Source organism: Protopterus annectens, chromosome 12.part0, assembly GCF_019279795.1.
Source record: "Protopterus annectens isolate FY-2018-M chromosome 12.part0, PAN1.0, whole genome shotgun sequence".
NCBI lineage: Eukaryota > Metazoa > Chordata > Ceratodontiformes > Protopteridae > Protopterus > Protopterus annectens.
The window spans coordinates 1,120,716,347-1,120,743,351 of record NC_056746.1 but is presented as its reverse complement, the minus strand read 5'-3'; the positions used below and the strand labels follow the sequence as shown (position 1 = coordinate 1,120,743,351).

Here is a 27,005-nt window from a genome sequence, read left to right as displayed (position 1 = left end):
CAAAATAGTTCACATAACAGTCTCAGACAAAGAATAATATACCCATAAACATAAAGCAACAAATTGAATATCTTAGCATGAGATAATAAAACATAAACAAAGCATCTCAAGTAACTGAAGGAAAATGATATAATCATTATACCTACAACACCAAGCAGCCGAGCAACAGGTGCATATATAAAGTGCCTGTGACCCACATGCCAAATGTTCACTCCCAAGGCCTCCCCAAATGTTGTGCTGGAACTTGTTGTCTACAATAGACTTATACTCATTATCTATCTATATATATTTGTTTACTGGAATCATGCATTGATCAATAGTGACTAATTTCAAGTTCAGCCTGGGTGAAATACAAAAGATTTCACAAACAAAAAAATACAGAAACATAAGCAATAACAGAGTAGCTCGGAAATGTTATATACAGAGACACACATACATGCAAACATAAATATATATATATATATATATATATATATATATATATATATATATATATATATATATAGATATGTGTATATACACATATGTAAATGTATATATATATATATATATATATATATAGGTTCCTATTATGTTCTCGAATCCTTGAAACTTCGAACCTGAGAACATCGAACTCAGATGCTCGAAGTTGGAAGAATTCAAACGTAAAAAAATAAAAAAATACAAAACCTAAAACATTCCTAACTGCTGCAAGCAGGGGGGCAAGCCCCCCTGCACCCCTCCACACCCCCCTTTACTGCACTGTAGTGTGATCTCGGAGTTATCCCTTTTATATATACATGTACATATATGTATATATGTACATATAGGTCAGTTATGTTTCATGTCTGTATGTCTACATGTCTTAGCACAGGTCCACCGCATATCAAGGACAGATGGAAGGAGCACATCAAAAAGATTCTGAATGAAAAAAAAAACTAACAGTCACACTCTACAATGAAAGAAGGAGAACCTATCGTACAAGAAAATGAAGTCAGATAAAGTGACAAGCTCAGATGAAGTCACAGCAGATTTTCAAGACATTGGTTCCTTTACAGGAAAAATGTTTCCTGGGGCTATTTATCACAATCTAGAGGGAGAACCATATTATAGTAGACTGGAGAATAAGCATTTTAATTGCAGAGTACAAGAACAAAGGGGATCTTCACAATTGTAGACAGTACAGAGGTATCACACACCTGTCACACTGAATGAAAGTGCTGGACAAAATGACTGATAAATATGCAGAGTAATAGAAAGTACGATGGGATATAAGCAATTCAGATTCAGAGGTGGGTACAATACAACTGACCTAATGCTTGCCGGGAGACAGTTATTGTAGAAGATGTTGGAGAAAAGGAAAGAGTCCAACTCGGCAATCCTATACTTGGAGAAAATATGTGACAATGTCCCAAGAAAGCTGATTTAGGCAATCATGACATGATCTGAAGTCATGGAAACATTTGTAGAATCAGTGCAGTTTACGCACAAAAACCCAATGACACAAAAGTGAGCCGTGTTCAGATTCGCAGAATCACTAAAGAAGGAGTAGGTGTGCATTAGGGATCATATCTGAGCCCACTCCTTTTATACTGTTTATACTTAGATGGACTACATCAGCAAATGTCAGAAGGAACAAATCAACAAAGAAGGTGTATGCAGACAATATGCCACTACAAGCAGAACTTCTGAAAAAACAGGGAATAGCAAAGCTGAAAGTAACTGAGTTGAATAAGTACCGACAAAGATACTAGTCACAGCAGCAAATATGGGAAATCAAAACAAGCTGAAAAATGAGAAGGTCAAAGCTACAATCAGAGGCCCTGCGATCAAATGATACAAAATATTAGAGGTAATGTGTGACAGAAGAATTCCAAAGAAGCTGAAAATGTTACAAAACACAGGTGTGACCAGTGTTTCTGTGTGGCACAGAAACCTGGGCAGAGTGGACAGTGCAATTGAAAAAGTTTGGTGGTGATAAAGATGAAGTTCCTGAGATGGATAGTAGGATGCACACTATGTAACAGATAAAGAAATGAAGATATCAGGGTAGAAGCCAACACAGTCCCAGTTGTAGAGAAGGTGACATAGAACAGATCATGGTGGTTTGCTCACATGTGCAGGATAGCAGAATATGCCATTGTAAAGTACATCTGGAAGAGACAGAAAGAAGTTAAGAACACATGAGAATGACTAGCTAAGAGATGGGTTGATTACATGAAACAAGATCTGCAATAGTTGGGCATGGCTGATAAAGACAGTCAGGGAATAAGTGTATATCAAGAGAGGTGGTGGCAGTTAATGTGACATGCCAACCCCATGAGAAAATAGAAAAACTGGGTTGAAGACGATGAGGATAACGATGACATGGACATGTCTTAAGACCAGAACTGACCCCTGAAGTGCACATCACTCCTACACCAGTGTCAAATTTCTGTGTTGCCTACATTATATACTATGCAGTACAATACACTGGTATAGTGTACCATGCCCATCAAGGACAATGTGCAGTCTGGTCTGTGCACTGTGTCAGCTGTGTGCCATGTGCACATGTATGACCATATACCACTGCAACACATATACAAACCTGGTTTGCATGTGGAACTTAACAAATGTTTGAGGCAAACATAATTCATTGTCACATGCTGTGTTCCCTATAGTGTTTTCCACTAACATGTGGTTTGTCCAGTGGTTACATATGAAGAACCAGCCACTATACAAAGACAATGGTTGCCCTATAGTCTCCAAAGGTGGCATCTAAAAATTCTTACCAGACCACAGTCATGTTACAAGGTGCTGATACATGACTGCTTTGTCTTACTCCTCTTTCTGTGTGTGGGCTGTTTGTCATAGCATGCCTTGTGTACTGTCAACCATCATCTTACACTGGCCATTGCAAGGCATACATGTCTGTTTTGCTAGTGTTACTGGGTGTTATGTTTCAGGTTGGGTATGCTCTTTACTGCTGTCACATATCAGTATTTACTGCATGAAATGTAGATGAGTTCTAGTTTAGGGTTGTGTCTCCATACTTAAGTCTTTCAGATGGCCCTCAACGCAAAAAATTGCAGTGTAGTTTCTTTTGGTAGATCTAGCATTACTTGATTGCATATAGCTAGCATTTCAGTTTTGGCACAGTCATCAGGGACTTGGACACATATGTTAATGAAATACTCTCCTCTGACCACCACATCTCTGCAAATTTATAAAATCATTCTGCTTTGCACAGTTTATCCATTGTGTCATCTCTTCAACATCCAAAGAAGTTATAGTCTGCATTTGTTCATCTCTTATTAGGCCCATCACTGAACATAATGCACCCTTAGTCATGTACCTCACTAACCACCTAAACCAACTTGACAGACCACAATGCTTCCTCACCAAAAAAATCTCAGGTCTCAGTACCCTTAGCTGTTCTGATAAGCCCTGCCCCTCTACTCAGTGCCATACAGAGGTGAAGGGTGAGCTCTGCTTAACCTTCTGTATAAGCAAACTTCCACTCTTTGAATGCCATCAAATACATAAATCCAGAGGTAAAGCAAGCACCCATTCAAGAGACTGCATAAAGAACATCAAATGCCATGACAGACACATAACCCAATGAATCTCACATTTCTGGAACAGGCTGCCCTTACCTATGAAGCAGAGTACTTCTGTAACAGTCTGAATGACTGCACTGGTGGTTGCAAATTTTCATTAGAGATATGTGGAGAAAACCTATTTAATGAAGACACTGTTGGACTCCATTAGCACTGGGTGATATGGCTAAGCTTCTTCATGGTCTCCTTGGTCATAAGGTTACTAAGTACCTATGAACTTAGCGCTATGAAAATAACACCGACTGGCATGAAGAAGAACAGTATAAGGTCAAAGCTACACGGAAAGAGCTAGAATAAGCCATGTAAGAGTTATTGTGCCACTTTTAGGAGGATCTGGTGTGGCTAAAGAGATGCCCCAGTGAACTGAAGACTACAGTGGGTAGGTCCACAATCAACTGAGTAATATGAAGGGGATCATCTATCACCTAGGTGGTCAGATAGATTCCCATCAAGAATTCTGGGGAATCTGGTCTGTGATATTTCTGCTGGTATGTCAAATATAACTTCTCACCAGTAAGCACTATACCAGATAATTTTTGGATTTCCCCTAAGCAGGCATGGTCACATGACCCCTTTATGAAGTATGAGCTGTATTACCTAGGCAGTCTGCACACTTTCACATCCCTTATTTCCACTACACTCAAACCTGTGGAAGAAGCTATTTCATGTTTTGGTGGCAATGTTGCCTCCTTTGGTCACAAAGGCAAAATAGGTTCTTGATGTTTTCTGCTGCCACCACCACAGCCAACTCCTGTGAGTTGGACTATAAAGATCACGGACCACTTCAAGCACCTGTTGTTCCTGATACTGATCTACCTTCACCACAGCCACAGGATGAACAAACAATGGGAATGTCTAATGGCTGTGACAGCAGGGATACTGCAGATATGTGCCGCTAGACAGCAGGACAGCAAAGAAGATGAAGAGGAAGGTGAGCAACTTTCATATTCTGCCTGTGGTGGTAGCCTGATGCATGGCTCAGAAACAGACAAGGCCTGAGGAGCTTGTCAAAGTGTAAATACATGTATTCTGTATGTGGATTTATAACTTGTTTTACTTTACACTGCTGTTTACTATGATTCTTGCACTGTGGGTGAGGCTTTCTATGCATAAGCATACTATTTAAATTGCTACATAAGGGGTACAATTATGTTTAATCTATTGCGTCCATATTACTCAGTTCTGGGCTTCTCTACATCATGCATACTTGAATATGTGCAGGTTACACACAGTTTCTGACATTATATTTTTCCTTCACAAGTTGCTCATAGCATCCCCCATGTTGGTTGCTGGGTTATATAACACATTTACATTCCTATGTCCTGTCCTGTTTTACACTCATGTGTCCTGGTGACTTTTACTTCACACACTACCTCATTATACATGGGTCAGCCTCCCACCACACCATTTTGTGGTTCAATGGCATAATTCTAATGCTACGACGCAGAGCCATTACATAGCTGTGTTTTCAGCTAGAGCACAAAACATACAGTTTTTACTGGTGCCCCCTTTTTGATGTCCACTGCCATTCTTGAAGCATTTTGCAGCTACTTTTGATCCATGCTCCACAAAAGAACATGTGAAGCCTTACACAGCACATGACTATTCCTCCTTATGGTGGCAGTTACACATCCACATGTCTGTTTTCCCCATATACAACCTGTGATACTGTGGGTATCTACATATTCTCCCCATACACCACCTGTGCTAGTATGTGTATCTATACATTCTCCCCATACACTACTTGTGTTAGTATGTGTATCTACACATTCTCCCTATACACCACCTGTGTTAGTGTATCTACACATTCTCCCTATACAGTAGTGCGTGTGTGTGTGTGTGTGTGTGTGTGTGTGTGTGTGTGTGTGTGTGTGTGTGTGTGTGTGTGTGTATCTCCACATTCTCTACCTGCACTACCTGTGCTACTGTGGGTATCTACACATTCTCGCCATACACCACTTGTGTTAGTATGTGTATCTACACATTCTCCCTATATACTACCTGTGTTAGTATATGTATCTACACATTCTCCCCATACACCACTTGTGTTAGTGTGTGCATCTACACATTCTCCCTGTACACTAGTGTGTGTGTGTGTGTGTGTGTATGTGTGTGTGTGTGTGTGTGTGTGTGTGTGTGTGTGTGTGTGTGTGTGTGTGTGTGTGTGTATCTACACATTCTCCACCTGCACTACCTGTGCTACTCTGGATAGCTACACATTCTCCCCATACACTACCTGTGATAGTATGTGTATCTACACATTCTCCCTATATACTACCTGTGTTAGTATATGTATCTACACATTCTCCCCATGCACCACTTGTGTTAGTGTGTGTATCTACACATTCTCCCTATACACTAGAGAGCGTGTGTGTATCTACACATTCTCCACCTGCACTACCTGTGCTACTCTGGATATCTACACATTCTCCCCATACACTACCTGTGATAGTATGTGTATCTACACATTCTCCACCTGCACTACCTGTGCTATTCTGGATATCTACACATTCTCCCCATACACTACCTGTGATAGTACGTGTATCTACACATTCTCCCCATACACCACTTGTGTTAGCATTCTCCCTATACATTACCTGTGATAGTATGTGTATCTACACATTCTCCCTATACACTACCTGTGTTAGTATATGTATCTACACATTCTCCCCGTACACCACTTGTGTTAGTGTGTGTATCTACATATTCTCCCTATACACTAGTGTGTGTGTGTGTGTATCTACACATTCTCCACCTGCACTACCTGTGCTACTCTGGGTATCTACACATTCTCCCCATACACTATCTATGATAGTATATGTATCTACACATTCTCCCCATACACCACTTGTGTTAGCATTCTCCATATACACTACCTGTGATAGTATGTGTATCTACACATTCTCCCTATATACTACCTGTGTTAGTATATGTATCTATACATTCTCCCCGTACACCACTTGTGTTAGTGTGTGTGTATCTACACATTCTCCCTATACACTAGTGTGTGTGTGTGTAACTACACATTCTCCCTATACACCAGTATGTTTGTATCTACACATTCTCCACCTGCACTACCTGTCTTAGTACGTGTATCTACACATTCTCCCCACACACTACCTGTGTTATTGTGGGTATCTACACATTCTTCCCACACACTACCTGTGTTACTGTGGGTATCTACACATTCTCCCCGTACACTACCTGTGTTACTTTGGTTATCGATACACTCTCCCCATACACTGCCTGTGTTAGTGTGCATATCTGCACATTCTCCCTTTACACACCTGCATTTCTCTGGGTATCTACACATTCTCCCGGTACAGCACCTGTGTTACTGTGGGTATGTAGACATTTTCCTCATACATTACCTGTGCTACTGTGGATATCTATACATTCTCCCCGTACACTACCTGTGTTATTGTGGGTATCATTCTCCCCATACACTACCTGTGTTATTGTGGGTATCTACACCTTCGCACTGTACACTACCTGTGTTACTGCTGGTATCTACATACTCTACCCATACACTACCTGTGTTACTCTGGGTACTGACACATTCTCCCAGTACACTACCTGTGCTACTGTAGGTATCTACACATTCTCCCAGTACACTACCCGTGTTACAGTGGGTATCTACACTTTCTCCCAGTACACTACCTGTGTTACTGTGGGAATCTAGACACTCTCCCCATAAACTACCTGTGTTACTGTAAGTATCTACACATTCTTCCCATACACTACCTGTGTTACCGTGGGTACCTACACATTCTCCCTGTATACTACCTGTGTTACTGTGAGTATCAAGACTCTATCCGTACACTACTTGTGTTAGTGTGGGTATCTGCACATTCTCCCTGTACACTACCTGTGTTACTGAGGGTAACTACACATCCTCCCCATATACTACCAGTGTTACTGTGGGTATCTAAACATTCTCCCATACACTACCTGTGTTACTGTGGGTATCTACACATCCTCCCCATATACTACCTGTGTTACCATGGGTACCTACACATTCTCCCTGTATACTACCTGTGTTACTGTGAGTATCAAGACTCTAGCTGTACACTACTTGTGTTAGTGTGGGTATATGCACATTCTCCCCATACACTACCCGTGTTACTGAGGGTATCTACACGTCCTCCCTATAACCACCTGTGTTACTGTGGGTATCTAAACATTCTTCCATACATGTGTTACTGTGGGTATCTACACATTCTCCCCATAAATTACCTCTGTTACTGTGGGTATCTACACATTCTCTCAGTAGACTACCATGTTACTCTGGGTATGTACACATTCTCACCGTAAACTACATGTGTTACTGTGGGTATCGACACACTCTCCCCGTACACTCCCCATGTTACTGTGTGTATCTGCACATTCTGCCCATACACTACCTGTGTTATTGTTGGCATCGACACATTCTCTGCATACTCTACCAGTGTTATTGTGGGTATCTACACATTCTCCCCTTTCTCCCTGTACTATGCCATGTTATTGTTGGTATCTACAAATTCCGTACACTACCTATGTTACTGTGGGTTTCGATATATTCTCCCTGTACAGTATTGTGTTACTGTCAGTATCTACACATTTCCGCTGTACAGTACCCATGTTACTGTGGATATCTACACATTCTCCCTGTCTTGGGTTGGAGACTACCTACTAGAATAAGCACAGACGTCTCAGCTGTACCTAGTTTGGAGGTATGACCTACTTTCACATTTGGTTCACCCCTTCACATGATGTACCTAGTTTTGAAGATACATACCTATTTTCAGGCTTGATTTACCCCTTCACACAATTTTTTTGAACCCCTCCACTAAACATGATTTTGAAGCTGTTTAGTATATAGGAAACCAGGTTGCATAATTAACTTATTACAGGCAACAATAATTTAAAAACAAAGGACCTATATCTTACATCTCCATTTCTAAAAGCTATAATTAAATGACTTTTCTGAATTAGAATTTTAAAGTATCATTCACTAAAGTTAATAGATTTTACGTCTGACAATATGAATATATTTTTGCATAATTTTTGTCATACTCAGTTTTTTAATAGTGTTTCTGAATAGTTTTCCACAATCGTACTGAAAGTAGGAAGATATATGTGCTATTTATTATTCAAATTATGTGTCTAGATTTTTGGCTGTATTTTCCTAACTTTCGAGAGCCTTTCAATGTCTGTAAGTTGAGAGGCATGGACATTTATTATTGCTACTACTACAGGGCCATCTTCTAATGTGCTCAAGAAAGTGTTACAAGCTTTCCAAATGCATACCAGTTCCATAGTTCTCAACCTCTTAGCACAGGAAATCTGGACAAAGCCTAAAAAAATGGGTGGATAAAGTCCCAAAAAATAGGGACAGATTTTAAATATTGCTCTTATAAACTTAGAAAGTTGCTAGAATAACAGAATTTGCGTTAGCATGCATTTCTAAAGGCTACGACGTCTGAAACTCAAATGTCTGTCACTGTTTGGTGACTTCCATCCTTAGTGTGTTGCCAGAAACAACAAATTTTATGAGAAACAGACAAAAAATGTGAAGCAAAAATCTGGGCATTTGATCGTCTCTCTGTTGAAATGTTGGCGATTTTAGCACTGAGTGCTGATGAAAACAAAAGGACTCAAAATGCAGAAGAGTGACTATAAATATCGAAACCTCCCTAGCCCCATTCTTCTGCAATCTTGCTGTAACTGCAAAAATGTACAAAAGACCTCCCACACCATTACAAGCACAGATACCCATAGTAAAAACAATAACTACCGACGCTACAAGAACTCTTTCTGACAAAATCAAATATACAAACAAAAATATAAACGTCACGATGAAGAGGAACTAATTGAATGAATCACCAGATTCATTTTTCAAAAATGGTAAACTGACACACTTAGTGAAACCCTAACCAGTTTCAGTTTGACTCCACGTTATCAAGCTAGTACATGCTGCATTCTATGATCCCTTGTACATTACTCATGAATTATTTAGAGTGCACACCATAACACAGAGACATAGTTAGGTTGGGGCAAATGGAACAGCTTCCCTTAGCACAAGGTGTTAGGGGGTGAGATCAGAGAGATGTTGACTGGTCTGTAGTGCACTATCTGCATTCAAAAATGATGCTGATAGTACATTTTCAGTCACAGCTGAAGCGCTTTAGCTCTTCCTGTGTGGTACGAGATGTAGAAAGCTATTCACCACACTGGCTTGTTATATTTTTTAAACAAGAAAGAACTTTTTTTAAAGTCTTCTACAAGTGAGAGGACTTTTTTTCTGGCACCCAAGGCACCAGAAAAGTTAGCTACAGCTCTGACTCCAGAGTATACCCTGCTGTTTAAAAAAGGATCTAAGGCCTTGTATTCTGCCTCTTTTGCAAAATACACAATGCATACCACAGTCTATAACTTCAACTACCCATATTACTCAAGCGACACTAAAACGATATACAGCTCTTGTAATAGTGTACAAATATGCTTACTTACAGTGCAAGTCCTGTGAACAGTGTTTATGCTTTTCAAGAATGTAGCTTTTTAACCTGGACCCAGGACATCTTTGAAAATAATGTTGCAAGTGTATTAGCAATCCTGAACAAAAATCAGGATTTACAGACTGTAGTAATCATTTTAGTGCTGAAAATTAACTTCAGCACCAAAGTATCTTTCACAAGTAAATGAAAGGGAAGCAGAACAAGAACAGCACGCATACAGTTAAAGCTGAATCAGTGAATTATGTGAAACAGCCAATAAAACAGAAACAGGTAGTGGAGTGGAGACAGGAACCAGAGTACAGGAACTGTGGGACTATCAATATTCATTTTGTCTCAAAAAAGCTGCATATTAAGGGGTGAAACGAGAGCAAAATGGCACCTGTTAAATCACCGAACACTGAAGGCAGAGATGAGATACTGATGGATCTATATAGCAAAGCAAAACAGTGTGTGGGGGGGGGGGCAGGAGATGTGCGCTATAGGGAAGGACTAAAGAAAAAGAACTGGGCTACAGTAATACACAAAAAGTGACTGTAGGTTTTAATGGGTGAAGCAACAAAGAACACCTACTACAGCATACCAGAAAATGTTTGACTCGTAAATCATCTCTTATTTAGCAAACATCAGATCATTATACAGTTACTACCTAAACATTGTATACATTTTTTATGTCACGAATTATGGGAAAACTGTCTCATTTGCAACATCTTGATCAAACCAATGTGTTCCTTTTATAACTTCTTGTATGAAACAGACATGCTGAAGGGATTAAACATGCACAGTATGGCTGACAGCCAGCAAACACTTAAAGGGATGCATATGTTCTGAAAATGAGAAGATAGCCACTCAGGTGGAAAAGATGCACAGAGCTCAGTGATTTTCTTTTACTTACACGCCATTACATCTAAACTCAGTGAATTTACTTACTGTGTGTATAATGAAAGCTTAATTTGCCAAATATCCTAACTGCAAAATGCTTTCAGAAAGACAGTTAGGTGCTGAAGCTCATTTGCAGCACTAAAATGATTACTTGGCACCACTTTTAAGCATAGGTGTTTCACATGAGAGAAGTGTATCATTTCTATAGGACATTTAAATGCACACTGAGGCATGACAGCATTAGGCAAATGCATTTAACCTCCCAGCAATGCGGTTGCATTATGACTATCTTGACACAAATTTATGGTGTGGTGTGGTGCGTGTGACTTGAATATAAAAACAGTTTTTTGAGAAACTAAACATAACTTAGAAAACATTGCACTGCACCTCCAGGAGTGTAACAGCACTCAGCCTTTAGCCAAGTTTCACTGAAATATTAAGACAGGACCAAATTTTATAACAAAATCTATCAAAAGATAGGCCGTAGGATTCAGAAAGGCTTGCAACAATGTTGAAGCCTTATTTAGGGAAATTTGTGCATCAGAGTAAGCTTTTCTGACTCTTAACACTGATCTACCACTAAGCTTTCCCCTCATGGGGCCTTAGCACAGATAACAGTCTTGATGAGAAACCAGCAAGCTAATGCAGCAATCTGGGACAGTGGGCTAATTAGTCCTGTGGTCTCCCCATACATGTTGGAATTTTTTGATTTGCTTGGTTGACTAAAATGTTACTTTAGAAGGACAAAGTGAAATCCATCAAAAGATGGTGTTCCCTCAGTCACACCTGAGGTGCAGGTAAGTACAAAAGAGCTGTGGGTTTGTCAGTGTGTGTATGTGTGTATGTGTGTGGTGGACATGTGTGTGCATGTTTTCAAGGGCAAACAACCCTGAATGTGTGTAAGAGGGGGAGGTCTGTTTAGGTGGTTTCACTGGGGAGGTAAGGTAGCAGATGCTGAATGTGTGTGTGTGTGTGTGTGTGTGTGTGTGTGTGTGTGTGTGTGTGTGTGTGTGTGTGTGTGTGTGTGCTGAAGCAAGTTAGTGTGTGCATTATGGTTTCTGTGACTAAGAGTAAGTGTGGGAGGCTTGACTATGTATTAGTGAATATATGAGAGAGAGTGTGTGTGTGTGTGTGTGTGTGTGTGTGTGTGTGTGTGTGTGTGTGTGTGTGTGTGTGTGTTTGTTAACATAATGCATGGGTTGTTATGGATAACTTTAGTGTGGTCAGGTATGACAGCTTAATCTCTGATTCAGAGACATAATAATGCTCTGCGTTTCAAAAGAGGGGTTTCATAGTTCAGTGCATTGCCATATCTCTGAATCAGATTTCTCTCTTTCATGCTAATAGACCAACCTGCAGTGGACAATTAGAGCCGGAGGAATTGACAGGGGTAAGGGAAGAATATTGTCTTGTCCATCCTTTGAGGGAAGTGGTGGCAGCTTGGTCAACAATAAAACTACTGCCAAGGCAGGGTGCCACAGCAAATGCAGGTTAAAGGGACAGGCATAAGCACTCAACCATTAGGTCATCCACACTGTAGCATATACACACACACACACACACACACACACATATATATATATATATATATATATATATATATATATATATATATATATACATGCCATGGGAAAGATTTTTTTTTCTTAGTTCAGACTGTGACACATTGGTAAGCTACATTCAAGCTTTGTGAAAACTCCAAAAGAAACTGCACAGTTGAATCACCTTTATAAGATGCCCCGACAGTGAAAGAGAATTGTATTTTTGTTGTATGTAACTGTGATGTCCCCACTCTAGGCCAGTAATCAAGGAGCCTGAATCCTCACCACTGACACTGGAGAGGGATGTTCACTTGGAATACAAATGGATACACTCCGTATTTCCAGATGCAGACCTCTCTGCATCAAGTACAATTTCCATTAAGAGCACACAGGGAACACAGTCAGTCTGGGGTTTGGATTTTTTTTATATCTGTCTCCCTCCAGGACCCCAGTAAGACTCCCTACTGGCACAGCTGTAGAGTTAAGTCCACAGCCGAGTATCCAAGCCGAGTCCTCCATCACCCTCTCTGTAAAACAAGTTGTTTATGTCTCTGCTCCAAGTAGCTGACATGCTCACACTTTGCGATTTGATTTTCACACACACACACACACACACACACACACACACACACACACACACACACACACACACACACATACACACACACACACACACACACACTATGGAAAGGCTGGCACAGATTTACTAGCTATGCCCCCTTCTGCCCAAACTATAAGGTAGTTAACCTGCCACCAGACACCCCAAAGCCAGCTACTCTAAGGCTCTTGCAAGGGTACCCAATTATACTGAGTGAAATTAATATTAACAAAAATGGTAGTGTTGACCAAACAGCCAGGCTTTCAGGGGTGGCCACAGTGTCACCAATAGATAGATATAATTACTATCAAAGGTTAAAATATTTTCTAAAGGAGCAGCCACAATGAAAGGTTTAAATATATTAATAAATAATAAAAGAACATGAAAATACTGAATATCTATTTACAATAAACACCAACGTTTCAATCACAAGAAATATTAAAAATAACACAGGCGGACATGTTCACACAGTTACAGAAAAAATAATACTTAACTAATCTCACTATATTTTCTTAACTGATTTAGAGAATTACTATCTCCGGTCACTTACTACAGCAAGGTAATATGAAGTAGGTGAGAGATCCTTCTTTTTCAGGTTACAAGAACAGACTGCTCTTGAGACTTCAGTCTCCTCTAATATTAAAACATTATTTTTGTACTGAATGAAATCACATACAACTGGTCATCTGACTTCTGGTTCCCATGCAACCCCCCCATTGCTAGAAATTGCCAGGATTTAGCACCTATCTGTCAATAATACACACACGCAGAGCCTTGCTAAGATCTGCTGCAGTTTCTGGAAGTCATAAATCCATAAAACACCTCTACTCTTCCTACAGGAGCTAATAAACCATACTTCTTACAGATATTGCGTCTCTGGCTTCATTCAAAACTGTGAGATAACATCTTTATGGTCTAAGCCCAGTAATTTAATTTTCTTGCTATTTCTCAAAGTCAGGTGGATTGAGATTAACCTCTTTTCTTCTAGTATCCCGTTACTATATATACAGTTAAACATTACATTAATGCATGTATATTTCTTTTCTGCCCAGCAGGGCACACTGTTGATACATTTTTAACACAAGCAGCTTTACAAACACATTTTTCAACACAAGCATCTGTACCAGTCAGTTTGATATATAAATGACATATAATTCTTTACACAATTCTAGGTAGCTGTGCTGGCATATTTGTTTGTTTAGTTGACTTTTGTTTACTGGGATAGTCAGACTGGGCATAGGCCCATTTTCAGCAGATGCCCAGGGGGAAAGCCTCAATAGATACAAGTAACAAAAGACATAGGTCGTAATCTTACTCAGTAGTAACATAAACAAAAGAACAGAATTTATACATAATACATATACAATGTTATACACAAAAAGACATATATAAAGAAGCATAAGTAGTACATAAAAATAGTACAAAAAGTTTTTTTCATGTGTTATACATATTGAATTTATATACATGTGACTATGCCACTATTTCTAGTATGCAAAAATCTGTACATGGTGTAAGTGAGGAGTTTGGGTACAATAAAGTAATTAGGATGCCAGTGAAAAAATTGGATGGAGTATCTTGAGAGAGAAAGTAAGGTGATATTTGTGATGAGTTTATAGGTGAGATAAGATAGACATATATCACATAGACAGAAAACGTCTACAGAGGAAGATAGACAAGTAAGAAAAAAAATACAGCTGGATGTCAGGCAGGAGTTAGACAAAAGGGAATGATAATCAAACAGGAGTTAAACAAGAGCAGAGCCAAGAATTAGACAGATGGGACTTCAGACGTATTTTGAACTGTGAGTGTGTGGTAGTGGTTAGCATGTGCTGGGGGGTTAAGTTCCAAGTCATGGAAATTCAATTATCATAAAGATCATCTCCAAAGTGATTGTGTTAGTTTTTGTGACTTGTAAAAGACGTTTGTTAGAAGATCTCTTAGACTGAGGCTGAAGTAGATTACAGAGTGCTGCACATATGCTACACATCTACTGCCCTTTTTCTCCTAGCATAGCTGGCAGTACCTTCTATCATCACAGTAACACATAGAAAATATGTATAAAACTTGTAACCTTATTCTGCTAAAGATGTAGGAATTGTAAGAAATGTTTCTGGTTCAGGAAATAACTAGTTATTTGCATGTAATTGCAGGAAAGTAGTAAAAGGGGGGCAGTCAGGAAACTCTTGAGCTAAGAGTCAGTGCAAGCAGTTAGAAATATGTGAATTTTTGTCTGCTTCTATTTACTCTTTGAGTTGGTTTCTATGTGTGATAAAAACTGAGTTAATTAGTTCTGCCTCATGTGAGAAAATAATAAACCCACATTTTGAGACTTTGCTGTGTTAACATCTAATTTTGCTATTTTATAATCTGTCTATACAAGTGTCCTGGTAAATTAGCTCATTTGGGGTTCAGTACTATTCTAGTTACATTCAATGAGGTTATCTAGCTAATATTATTTACAGTCGTCCTTTTACATACTCTGCATGCTTGTGTTCTGTTTCTCCCTGCAAATGTATATACTTTGCATATTTACCTTACACAAGTATTGTTTAACATCTTTATTTGCCAAATAAGTCTTATTTGACAACAGGATACTATTTAGCACAATAGGTTGTTAGGCTGTTATATCCATATCCAAAGCCAGCTTGGTCAGCCCATTACCAGTGGTGTGTTTTTATAACTGTAATTGGCTACTGATCAACAGAGCCATCGCACATGGGTGCAGGTGTTATGTTGATGGCTGTGGTAGGGTTCAACCCCAAGTCATCTGTGTCAGACCCCCAGGCATTATAGCAGGCATTAGGCATATACTGAAGCACAGATGCCAAAGATCTACATAGTGGGGCTTCAGCTAGTTTATGTCACACTGGTAAAGTGAATATGGCATTAAACTCTGATTGTTGTCTGGAAAATGGCCTTCTACAAATGACTCCTAGTCAAAGATAATGAAAGGGTCAGTCAGGTCAAGGGAGACATGAAGGTTGGCAAGCAACAAGTGAACAAAGAAAAGAAAAACAATATAAAAGCAAAAAGCTCCATAAAAGCAGCTGAGCAAGCAAATTTTCCTAGTGATACTTTCACACAAATTAAATCCACATTTCTGCATTCCAACCCCCAACACACACACACACACACACACACACACACACACACACACACACACACACACACACACACACACACACACACACACACATATCTGTAATGGTTTATAAAATTTAGTGGTCTGTACAGTTTGGAATGTGTCTTGCCCAAAATCATGCAGGTATTTGTATGTTACAGATGTGCATATTTTCCTTCTGTTTGAGTTTTCATTATATGAAGGAAATCAGTTCACAGAATTCTACTTGAAACTATTAAAAGAAACTATATGAAATACTCATGTATATACTCAGCTGTAACAAAATTACTTTTGTGGAAGAAAAGTTTTTTCTGTCCTTCTTGCTGACTTTCTCCAGCTGATGATAATTGTAAAGTAAAATATTCAGCTGGTTGGTGTACTGATTTTAAAATTCATGGCATATATATAGAAACAAAAAAAATGTCATGAAATTTGAACACAGCAGACATGGCAGCTTGAATTCTGTGAATGTCTGTAGATGTTCCCAAGATCTAGCAATGCTTGTTACATACTGGCTCTTTGAAGACTGAAATATCCTTGCTTCCACACAGCACAAAGCAAATAAATGTAGTGTCACAATCTCCTTACAAATACACAATATGGTAGCAAAAATGTACACTAACTACTGCATTAACAGTTTTTTAGTGTATGTGCACATTTCAACCTGAAAAGAGTGTCTCATTTCCCTGTTCTTCTCTGTGTACCATCTTCAGTGATCAGAAACTTGGACTGCATTCATTACAAGAACCATATGCAAGTATTCATGGTAGCTTTTTGAGAGCTACCTTCTACAAACTTGGTTTAAACAGGCCTCTCCTCCCAGAACTCTGCATAGGCTTAAATGCTAATTTCTTCTTAGACTAAGATTTGCTGTTTAAACACTATCTAAGCTGAAAGACCTGCAAGATAACAAAAGAAAGGTGTGGAGATCACTCCTAAAAAGCACACCAAACACCACAATGTCCAAAAATAGAAAACACAGTTTTTTATAGCTGCCAAGATACTTTTTTTGTAAATACAGTGAATCAAGGAAAGATGTGGAGAATACCTACAATTCAACGCAGAACCATAACTAGAGTTGCACATAGGGGCGGCTGCCCCAGATACAAGCATTTTATGGGTCACTATCCAGATGAGGCATGACTGCAGGAATTCAAGTAAAAAAAGTATTGTGGCTTCTTAAATGAATGCTGAAGTGGCATTCACCCTTGCAGATAGCAGCTGAACAGTTTAATAACGTTAGCAATGAGCTTGCTACAGTTCTACCTTTGTAGTAAGCAGCTTGACATGGGGAAGAGTGCTTTTATGGCAGAGAAGAAATCTGAGCAGCTGGTTTCACTAGATTCATCCCATGACTTTTTACCATTTGTTCATAATAAGAATGGTATCATGCAAACATTTTCATTTACGATGGCACTGTAAATAGATGGATGAGTTTGCATTTTCCAAAATGATTGCAAATGCCCCACAGTCCAGGCAAAGTGGGCTATACAAGAAAATGCTGACATATGTTAATGATATATAGAGTATTAACTGTGTCAATATAAATAAGAGCTGTCATCCCCTCCTCTTTTAAGTGTCATTATAAAAACTATATGCTGTGCTAGTGCACTTATATGCAAAGCCTTAAAATTAGCAAAGTCTTGAAGTTCTAACTAGTTGTAAACAGTGGAAAGTAAAGGAAAGCAGAACCTTCAGGCTCCAGGATTCTTATCTTACTTTAACACTATCACATTTGACAAGGGCAAATAAAATCCATATACAAAATTCAACTTACCCATCACATACTTCCCTGATGATTACTGCCAGGGGCTTTTTCTGAAAAAGAAAAAAGAACATTTCCAACTGAATAACTGCTAATATTTGATGCAGGTTCTAAGTACTTTGAAAGAGAAAAAGAATGCTATTAGTGTCCATACTGAATACACAACATGGTTGGATGGGGAGAAATCGCCATGTTGTGTATTCAGTATGGACAGCTTGGCACAGAGTAGGAGAGTGTGTCTTTTTCCTGCATCAAAGTTTCACATTAAATTGGTATTTCATATACATTCATTGCATCTAGGAACAATTTAAAGTCACAAATCTGCCTACTGCTTATCTGTTGTGGTGGGAGGAAACTGTTACAACTGGAAAAAACGCATATAAACACAGGGAGTACATGCAGACTCTGCACTGAAGGCACCTCAGCTAGGAAATGAACCAGAGAAACTACTGTTATGAAGCAACAATGTTTTCCACTGTGACACAGTGCCCCCATCAGCAGTTCATATCTCGCTTCATATAAGGCCTAAAACTGATGGGGTCTTCTAGACCCCTGCAGAAGTGAAAGGTCTACTAATGGCACATATACATGAGACTAGCAGTCTGTTTATACTCACCTTTTGAGGAGCACCACCTTTCATTTATTTTATTTTTATTATTTATTTTTTATTTTACATTTTTTGACCGGGAGGGTCCGACTTGATACATGTCCATTTTCAGTGGAGGCCTAGGGAGAACTGCACAACTCAATTACAATCAGTTATAAGGAGTTTGACAGCAGCAGCAATCATATTTACATAGAGAGTATATAAGCATGAAAATTTAAATTAGATACATAGAATAAAAAAAACATCTTTTATGATTTTTTACAGTTAGAATGAGCCAATACATAAGTAAGAAGAATTACAGAATAACATACAAAGGTGAGAGTTAATCAATTAAAACTCAAATAAAATGAAGTTCAAACTAATTCCTTGCATTCACAAGGTAATCTGGGTTATGTAAATGTTAGTGATACAAGCTTGGCTCCCAGAAGATAACTGTGTGTGACTGTAGATAAAGCATTATTTATTTTGATTCTCCCGTTTGAAGCTAAAAAGATGAATGCCAAGAAGCAATGATTTACAAAACACAAAGTCATCTCAACAATCTAGATCCACTGCAATGCCTCTCTGACATACAACAGATCATGTTCTGCTTTATGTTTCTTCAGACACAAATGAGCTCCAAAGGGGGCCTGTCTATCTTACTACTGTCATGATACTAACATTTCAGAGAAAACCAAACGCAGAACAAACTTGTTCAACACACATAATACAAATGTATATTTTACGTTTCTGACTGTATGAGACACAATGACTACTGTTGGGCTTTGTTTTCTCTTATTTTAATTTAATTTGTATTTAACATACGAAGATTTAGAATGCTGCTTTAATTTAATATGGCAGAGTTTAACACATGCAAAGTAAAGGTGATAGCATAGTGGTACATTATGCTCAGAGTAATGAATTGTTACAACAGGTACTGAATCCTCTTTCACTGCGAATGTATAACAAAACGACACAAATGCTGTAGTAAACTTTCTGTCTCTGAATATGCTGAAGGGGCTGGGGTGTTAATAAACTTTAGTAATGGATTGGCTACAGTGAATGGTGTTATATGACAAGAAACATTTTTCTTTACTGATGTGATACTTCCTTAACATGTCCTGAACTTGCAGGCATCAGGCTCGCTATGCCTTTTGTTGCCCCCTTTCCTCTCTTTTTTTGTTATCAATACAAAACTAGTTCAATTATAAACTTTCATACTGAAGTGGTATTGCTACCTTAGTGGAAACTTGAAAACACATATGTAAAAAGGTTCAGTTTTTGGATGGATCTCTAGAGTACAAGTTACAAAGTTTGTGGACTTGGTGAAAAAAACTGCTTCTTGCTGCAATTTCTGTAGATCTCTGTCTCCTTACATTATATACGGTTGCCACCTTGTCAAATGCCCAAAGTGGGACAATTGTGGTACAAATATCAGATTTTGCAGGCCTAAACATACCCACAACCAGTACAAAGGATAGAACTTCACTTTTTTGCCTAAATAAAAGCTTATTCTTGTAGCATTTTAGTTGCTTATTCTGTTTCTTATAACATTTAGGTGTTTCAGATACAGAATAACTGTTTTCTGCAACTATTACATAAAATATAGGAAATAATTTTGCCCTAAAATCTCAGGACATTTTCATTTTTACAGATTTTTGCAGGACACAACTGCCCAAAGAGGGACTGTCCCTCGCAAAGTGGGACAAGTTGTAACCCTATACAATACAGCCCCTCTGCCAGATGCATATACATCTGATCACTGATAACTGGTTTTGTTCCATGCTGAATTCCAGTAACTTAAGTTAACCATACACCTTACAGAGGTGTAATGACTACAGTCATTAGCCTAAGTTGGTGTTACCTCACTTGCAATAGTATTCCATACCCCACTATATCAGCAGAGAAAGTAGCACATAAGAACCTTAATTTTATAACAGAAACATGACTTCAAAGAGACATAGAGTTGCAGGCAATATCTACTCTAATAAGGAACATTGGAAACTAAGTGTGTCATATCTGGCAGTTCACAAAAAGATCTGACACAGCAGACCACTTTCTCTTGGTCACAGGATTAGTTGCAACTCAGTGTTTCACTGGCTATTTAGCTGATGGAGCCTTTTCAGGTTAAATCAAAAACTCAGCCTCCTCCTTAGTAATGGTCCTGCAGGGAGCCCCAAGAGCTGGTCTGGGCTCACTCCTTTCTACTTTATCCAAAATCATTGCCTACAAAACTCTCTGACCTGAATAGGAAACTATAACGATATACATATGGCAAGGTGATCTTACAGGGTCGGTCTAATCACCCAGTAATTAGTAAAATGCATGGCCAGAACTGATATCACGTGATCACGTGCACCACTGATTCCACTTTAATTACATTCCAGAAACTATGCCTATTCTACGTAAAACAGCACCAAAACTGTTGTTAAACCCTGCAACTGTCATAGCTTGATCCAGATAAGTGCATCAGTGGGAAACTATGCTTTCCTTTAAAGTATCTGGGCATCTTCTTTGATACAATTATTCTCTTTAATAGCTACATAACCTAAGTGTGGAGCAGAATAACAAACTGGGTTTTCTCAAAACTGCAAAAAGCCTGCTACCCGTGCACACTAGGACGTGCAGAGCCCATTATACACTGCCTCTCCAGCCTAAATATAGTCTTCCTCTCACTGTTTTTTTTTTGTTTCCTCTGCAGCAACTGCAATCAAGCTTTAAGTATTATTTCAAGTTTCTGCAGCCAGATTCATAGACACTGATTCTCTCTGTAGACATATGAATGATAGAAGGTGTCTCATCTGCTAGACTGAAAGTTACACAACCCAAGAATATAGTTATGAAACAGTTAATGCACAGTCCATGTGCCATGAAAAGAAAAATACAGCCTATTGTGCTCAAGGCATGCCATGCATTTTAATATTGCAACAAGCACAATTAGCAGTCGAGCAGTACAATGCTACAAGCAGGGAGGCATTTCAAACTTAGGCTCAGTGCATGGTCGCCTGTGAACACCTGAACAATACCACAAGCTCTCATCTCTATGGTATCTACATGGAAAAGGAACATAGCATAGTAGCCTGTGCACCCTACACTTAGGTAGCACCTGTGTGCACATCTTCTTATTGCAGGTGGTGAGGTACAGGAGATATGTAAAAGTCAGGAAATGCTATGGGCAGACAGAAAGAAGCGCGCACGCGCACATCCACACACACACACGCGCGCGCGCGCGCGCACATGAGCAACATGTACATGTATGCATATAGATGTCACAGTTTCATGATAGTGTGTGTACAGAAACAAATAAAAGACAAACCATATTACTCTTCTCCAAGTATAAGCAGGGCTTCCCCCCATGCTTATAGTTGAAGGGTAATATGTTTCTGTATGTACTTGTGCTGGAATACAGTAAGTGTTGGTATCCTGTGTATTTTGAATTTTCAAGATGTTGGTCTCAGGATTTTGGGTTTCAGGATTTTGTAGCACTCTTCTCTCTCTTTCTCTCTCTCTCTCTCTCTCTATATATATATATATATATATATATATATATATATATATATATATATATATATATATATATATATATACACACACACACACACACACACACACACACACACACACACACACACATATAGATATATGCGTGTGTGTGTGTGTGTGTGTGTGTGTGTGTGTGTGTGTGTATGGTTTCACTTCATATTGCAGAAATGCTGAAATATTGAATTTCAGCATTTCAACAGTAAAAAGCCGAAACCATCAGAACACTGACACCACACAATCACAAAACCACAACATCGAACACACAGCATACAGCACACAACACACAAACCATAACACCCACACCACAAAATAATTAAATACAACACAACATCACACAGACACACACCTACACTACACAAATGCAGGGGGGCAAGCCACCCTACACCCCCACACACCCCTATATATATATATATATATATATATATATATATATATATATATATATATACTAACTCTGAGATCGCACAAACAGTAAAAAAAAAAAAATCACACATAGCCAACAACCACACTCGATACCTCCACCTCCCTACTTTAACCCACTCCTAAAAGTTACAAAAACACTCACACACAATCACGTACCTTAAACTGCAGACACCATCCCAGCCAAACACTTCCGTAAGATAACGTAAATGCATGTGTGAATTTGACATAGTCCTGTTCGCGATTATGCACTTTCGTTATTTTGAGGTTTCGACTTCATGGACACGAATTGCTGAAATTCGATATTTCAGCAATTCGTGATTATGAGGTGAAACCATATATAGATAGATATATATATATATATATATATATATATATATATATATATATATATATATATATATATATATATGGGTCTAGGACACATGCTCGACTAGCATATGTGCGAATCACAAAACATCGAACATACATACATACACAAAAGTGCTTAACATCGAAAAGCGCTTCCATGTATGTGTAGTTCAAAAAAAATCTACGTTTCTGCACGGGGGCTTCGCCTCCCTGCACCCCCCACACACCCCCTACTTTATTATTCTCACTCCAAGATTGCACTACAGTGGGGAAAAGGGAATTTTCCCTTACCCGCACTGTAGTCCGATCTACAAAACAGGCACACATACATGGAAGTGCTTGTCGATGTTAAGCGCTTTCGTGTATGTGTGTTCGATGTTTTGTGATTCGGATACATACTAGTCGAGCATGTGTCCGGATCACACACACATATAAATATATATATATATATATATATATATATATATATATATATATATGTATATATACACATACATATATAAATAGATCCTAAACCTTCTAGACTTTGTTGCATATTTGGAAGACATACCTATATCCTTGTTTCTTTGTGAATTGCTTATGCAGTCTCTCTACCCAATCCTTTCTAACCTCCTGTGATTAATTTTTAGAGTTATCATGCAATATTTTGTATGCCCTACTAATTATTCCTTTTTTAACAGCAGCTTCTGCTCTAGATTTTAATACTCTACCAGTGCTGGTCCTTCACTTAATATTCCCGTATTTCCTTATCTTGGCCTATACTCTGACATCAAACCTTGACAGGGAAGGCAATCTCTGTCCTGCAGACCAAATACATTCTTGGCCTCTTCTCATTCTATTACCTTTCTCTCTCTAATTTTTTGCACACAGTACCTTGGTTCTATTACCAGTTTTCTCCAACAAATTAAAGCCCTCACTGACCTACTGTCTGTATCGCTAATTGCAATCATCATTATCAGCAAAATCTCCTTTCTCCAGTCACGTTGGCTTAGCACTTAGAATACTTTCTGCTACTTTATAACTATAATATTCTGTATGTTTATTGTTATTCTCCTTAAGGATCTGCATCCAAAATCCCAGTTTCTCCTTGTTTCTTGAGCTTCCCCCCAGTTTCATCATCATCCCTTTCCACTTTGAATTATAAGTTTCTGCTTGTGTAATGTATAGCAGCTTTGGCTGTGTAGCTCTGAAATAGCCCTTCAAATCAGGTAATCCCAAACTGCCTTGCTCCATTGGAAGAATCAGCTTATCCCACTTGACTGTTGCTGTCTTCCCCTCCCACATAAAATCCTTCAGCTCTTTATTAATTGCTATCCACAACTTCTCCTCTGGTTGATAAAAAATATGCCTGACCTGCGTATAATATGTTCATAAGTTCATAGGGGGTTACTAGGCTAGCAGCCCTAGAGCCTTTACAAGCCTAGCCATGTTAATCCCAAGTATCCCCAGAACAAATTTATAAAGAGAGTGGGTCTGTGATCAACACCAGCTACCCTAAAACTAAAGGGACTAAAAACATTTTAACTGCTTGTATCTTGCTATCCATATCCATACAACAGAGCTTCCAGTTTCTCCATTTTTGTATTATCTTTTATTTAGTCTCTTACCACATATCCCTAGCTGCCACACCAGAATGCTTCATAAAACCAGAATCCTTTATAATCCATACTCCTAAGTATTTCATTTTATCATGTCCCCATAAATATAGATGTTGCTGAATCAATTCATATATGGGTAAATAATTTACAGCTATTGCCTTTGTTTTAGCTTCATTAATTTTGTATCCAGAAAAGATATGAAACTGCCTCAAAATGTTCCACAACACTGAAATATACTTTTCTGATTTTATCAGATATAAAATAATATCATCTGCAAACAGGGTCAGCTTTTCTTGACTTACCATACCGATTACATCCATGAATTTCTGAGTCTATTATTTTCTTTGCCAATGGCTCTAAATATAGTGCAAATAACAAAGTGGAAAGAGGACACCCCTGCCTGGTTCATCTGTTCAAACAGAAATTATCAGAGTGGAACCCACCCACTTTAATTTTCGCCTTCAATCCGTCATGTATTCTCCGAATCAATGTTATAATTTTATTAGGGAATGTAAATGCTTCTGTTGCCCTGCTCATACACATACCTTTCAACCTCTTAAAGCAAGAAATCTTGAAAAAGCCATTAATAAAAATCTGACAAAGGCCCAGTAAATGGATACCTTTTAAATATTGCTCTTACAAACTTAGAACATTGGCAGAATAATAGGTTTTACATTACAATTAATTTTTTCAAGGGTATGAAGTCTAAAACCCAAATGTATGTAATTATTTTCTACCTTCAATCTTCAATGATTTGCCATTAATTTGTCAGAAAATCAACATTTTATGAAAAACAGAGCAAAAATATGAGGCAAAAATCTGGACAGTCTGTGAAAATCTGTACAGTTGAGAGGTATGACTTCGAGCTTACTTTTAATTGCTTTCTCTGCATCAAGGCCCACCAACAACAATGGTATTTTCTTACATTCAGCTTCCATGTAAATTACCAATGTTCTGTTAATGTTGTCAAATGTTTGCCTCAACTCCAGAAAACCACACTGATCCATGTCTATCAATTTTGTCATCACCTTTGCCATTCCTTTATCTATTATAGACATAAACACTTTCTAACCATGATTTAGGATTGAAATGGACCTGTATGAAGATGGATCCGATGGGTCTTTACCCTGTTTAGGTATTACAGCCACCACTGCTTTCTTCCAGGAAGTTGGTATTTCTCTTCCTTTTAAAATACTGTTAAACAAAGCCTTGTGGATTGTTGTCAGTTTTTCCCTCCTAGCTTCCAAACTTCCACAGGAATGCCATCTATTCCTGTGGGCTTTCCTATGATTTGGTTATACATCATCACTTTTATTTCACCTCCTCCTAGCCTAACTGTTAGTAATTGAGACTCATCTACTTCTTACCTTGGCATATTTAATTCTTCTATAAACATTTCCATTTGTACCTTTTCTTGATTTCCATATTTCATCTGCTTTATACAGACTTTCATAAAATTTCCAAAATACTTCTAGTACTTCTATAGGATCTTTTTCAATCTTCCTTGTTATAGGCTCCCTAAGCTTGCCAACAACCCTTTCTATTTTCTGTTGCCCGAGTTATTGCACTAAATGTTTTTGTGCTCTGGCATTATTATCAGAAACAGTTGCTTATCAGCAATCTTTCTAAACTCATCCATATTATTGAGGTAATCCCTTATTTTCTTTTTAGTATTCTGCAATTGCTCCACTTCTTGTTCTGTGAGATTCTCCCTATTCTACAATATTTTATCATTTGTCAGTCCCTGTAAATAATTCTTGTTATTTCTTAACCATATATCTCTTTCTTTTATTTTCACCCTATTTTTAAACTCCACTTTAATTTTATCCCCCTCCCTAGCTATATTTTCAGAAGAAATTTCTATCTTCTGTAATAACTCCAGAATAATTTCCATTGCCCATTCCTTAAATTCCTCTCTTTTCAACAGATAGGTGGATTGTGCCAGTGTCTTATTTTTATTTCATTACTCTGCATTTTTATTTTAGTTATTACTGGCATGCAATCTGAAATAGTTATTGGATGTGTATTAAAACTTTCAATTAAATGTACATGTTCCTGTGAAATGTAAGTTCTGTCAAGCCTAGCCCAGTCTTTGTACTTTGGCGAATAATATGTAAATTCACTTCAAATTCCTACTGCAGAATTCACATCTTCCATGCTAAATATTTTCACAAATTTCTTCAAAAATCTACCCTCCTTTATTATATTTTCCCTTCTGGGCCCCCCACCCCAGACACATCTTCCCTGCTGCAAATCAAATTCCAGACCCCACCTATAAGTAATATTCCCTGCTGAAAACTGATTATTTCTCCCAGAATTTTCTTAAGCTCTATTACAGCAGTTTTATGTGGAATATAAGTCGAAGCCAACACAAAGGGACTCTGGCTGACAAAGTTCGCAGACAATTGCAAGTTGGGAACTATTATTAACTCCCCAAGTGATGTTGACATCCTACAGAATGGTCTCACTGAGACCAATGACTAGTGTCAGAACCATGGCCTTAAGCTCAATGCCAAAAAATGTGTCGT

At 38.3% G+C, this 27,005-nt stretch overlaps 1 protein-coding gene across 5 annotated transcripts in view; it reads right to left on the bottom strand.

Moving 5' to 3' along the window:
- ELMO2 (engulfment and cell motility 2) overlaps positions 1-27,005 on the bottom strand; it is a 1,277,433-nt gene that overhangs the window by 628,143 nt on the left and 622,285 nt on the right. For all 5 annotated transcript variants that reach the window (XM_044090132.1, XM_044090131.1, XM_044090133.1 and 2 more), the window contains one exon: positions 17,992-18,032. In XM_044090132.1, coding sequence (XP_043946067.1) covers positions 17,992-18,032 — 41 coding nt within the window. The remainder of the gene's footprint in view (positions 1-17,991; positions 18,033-27,005) is intronic.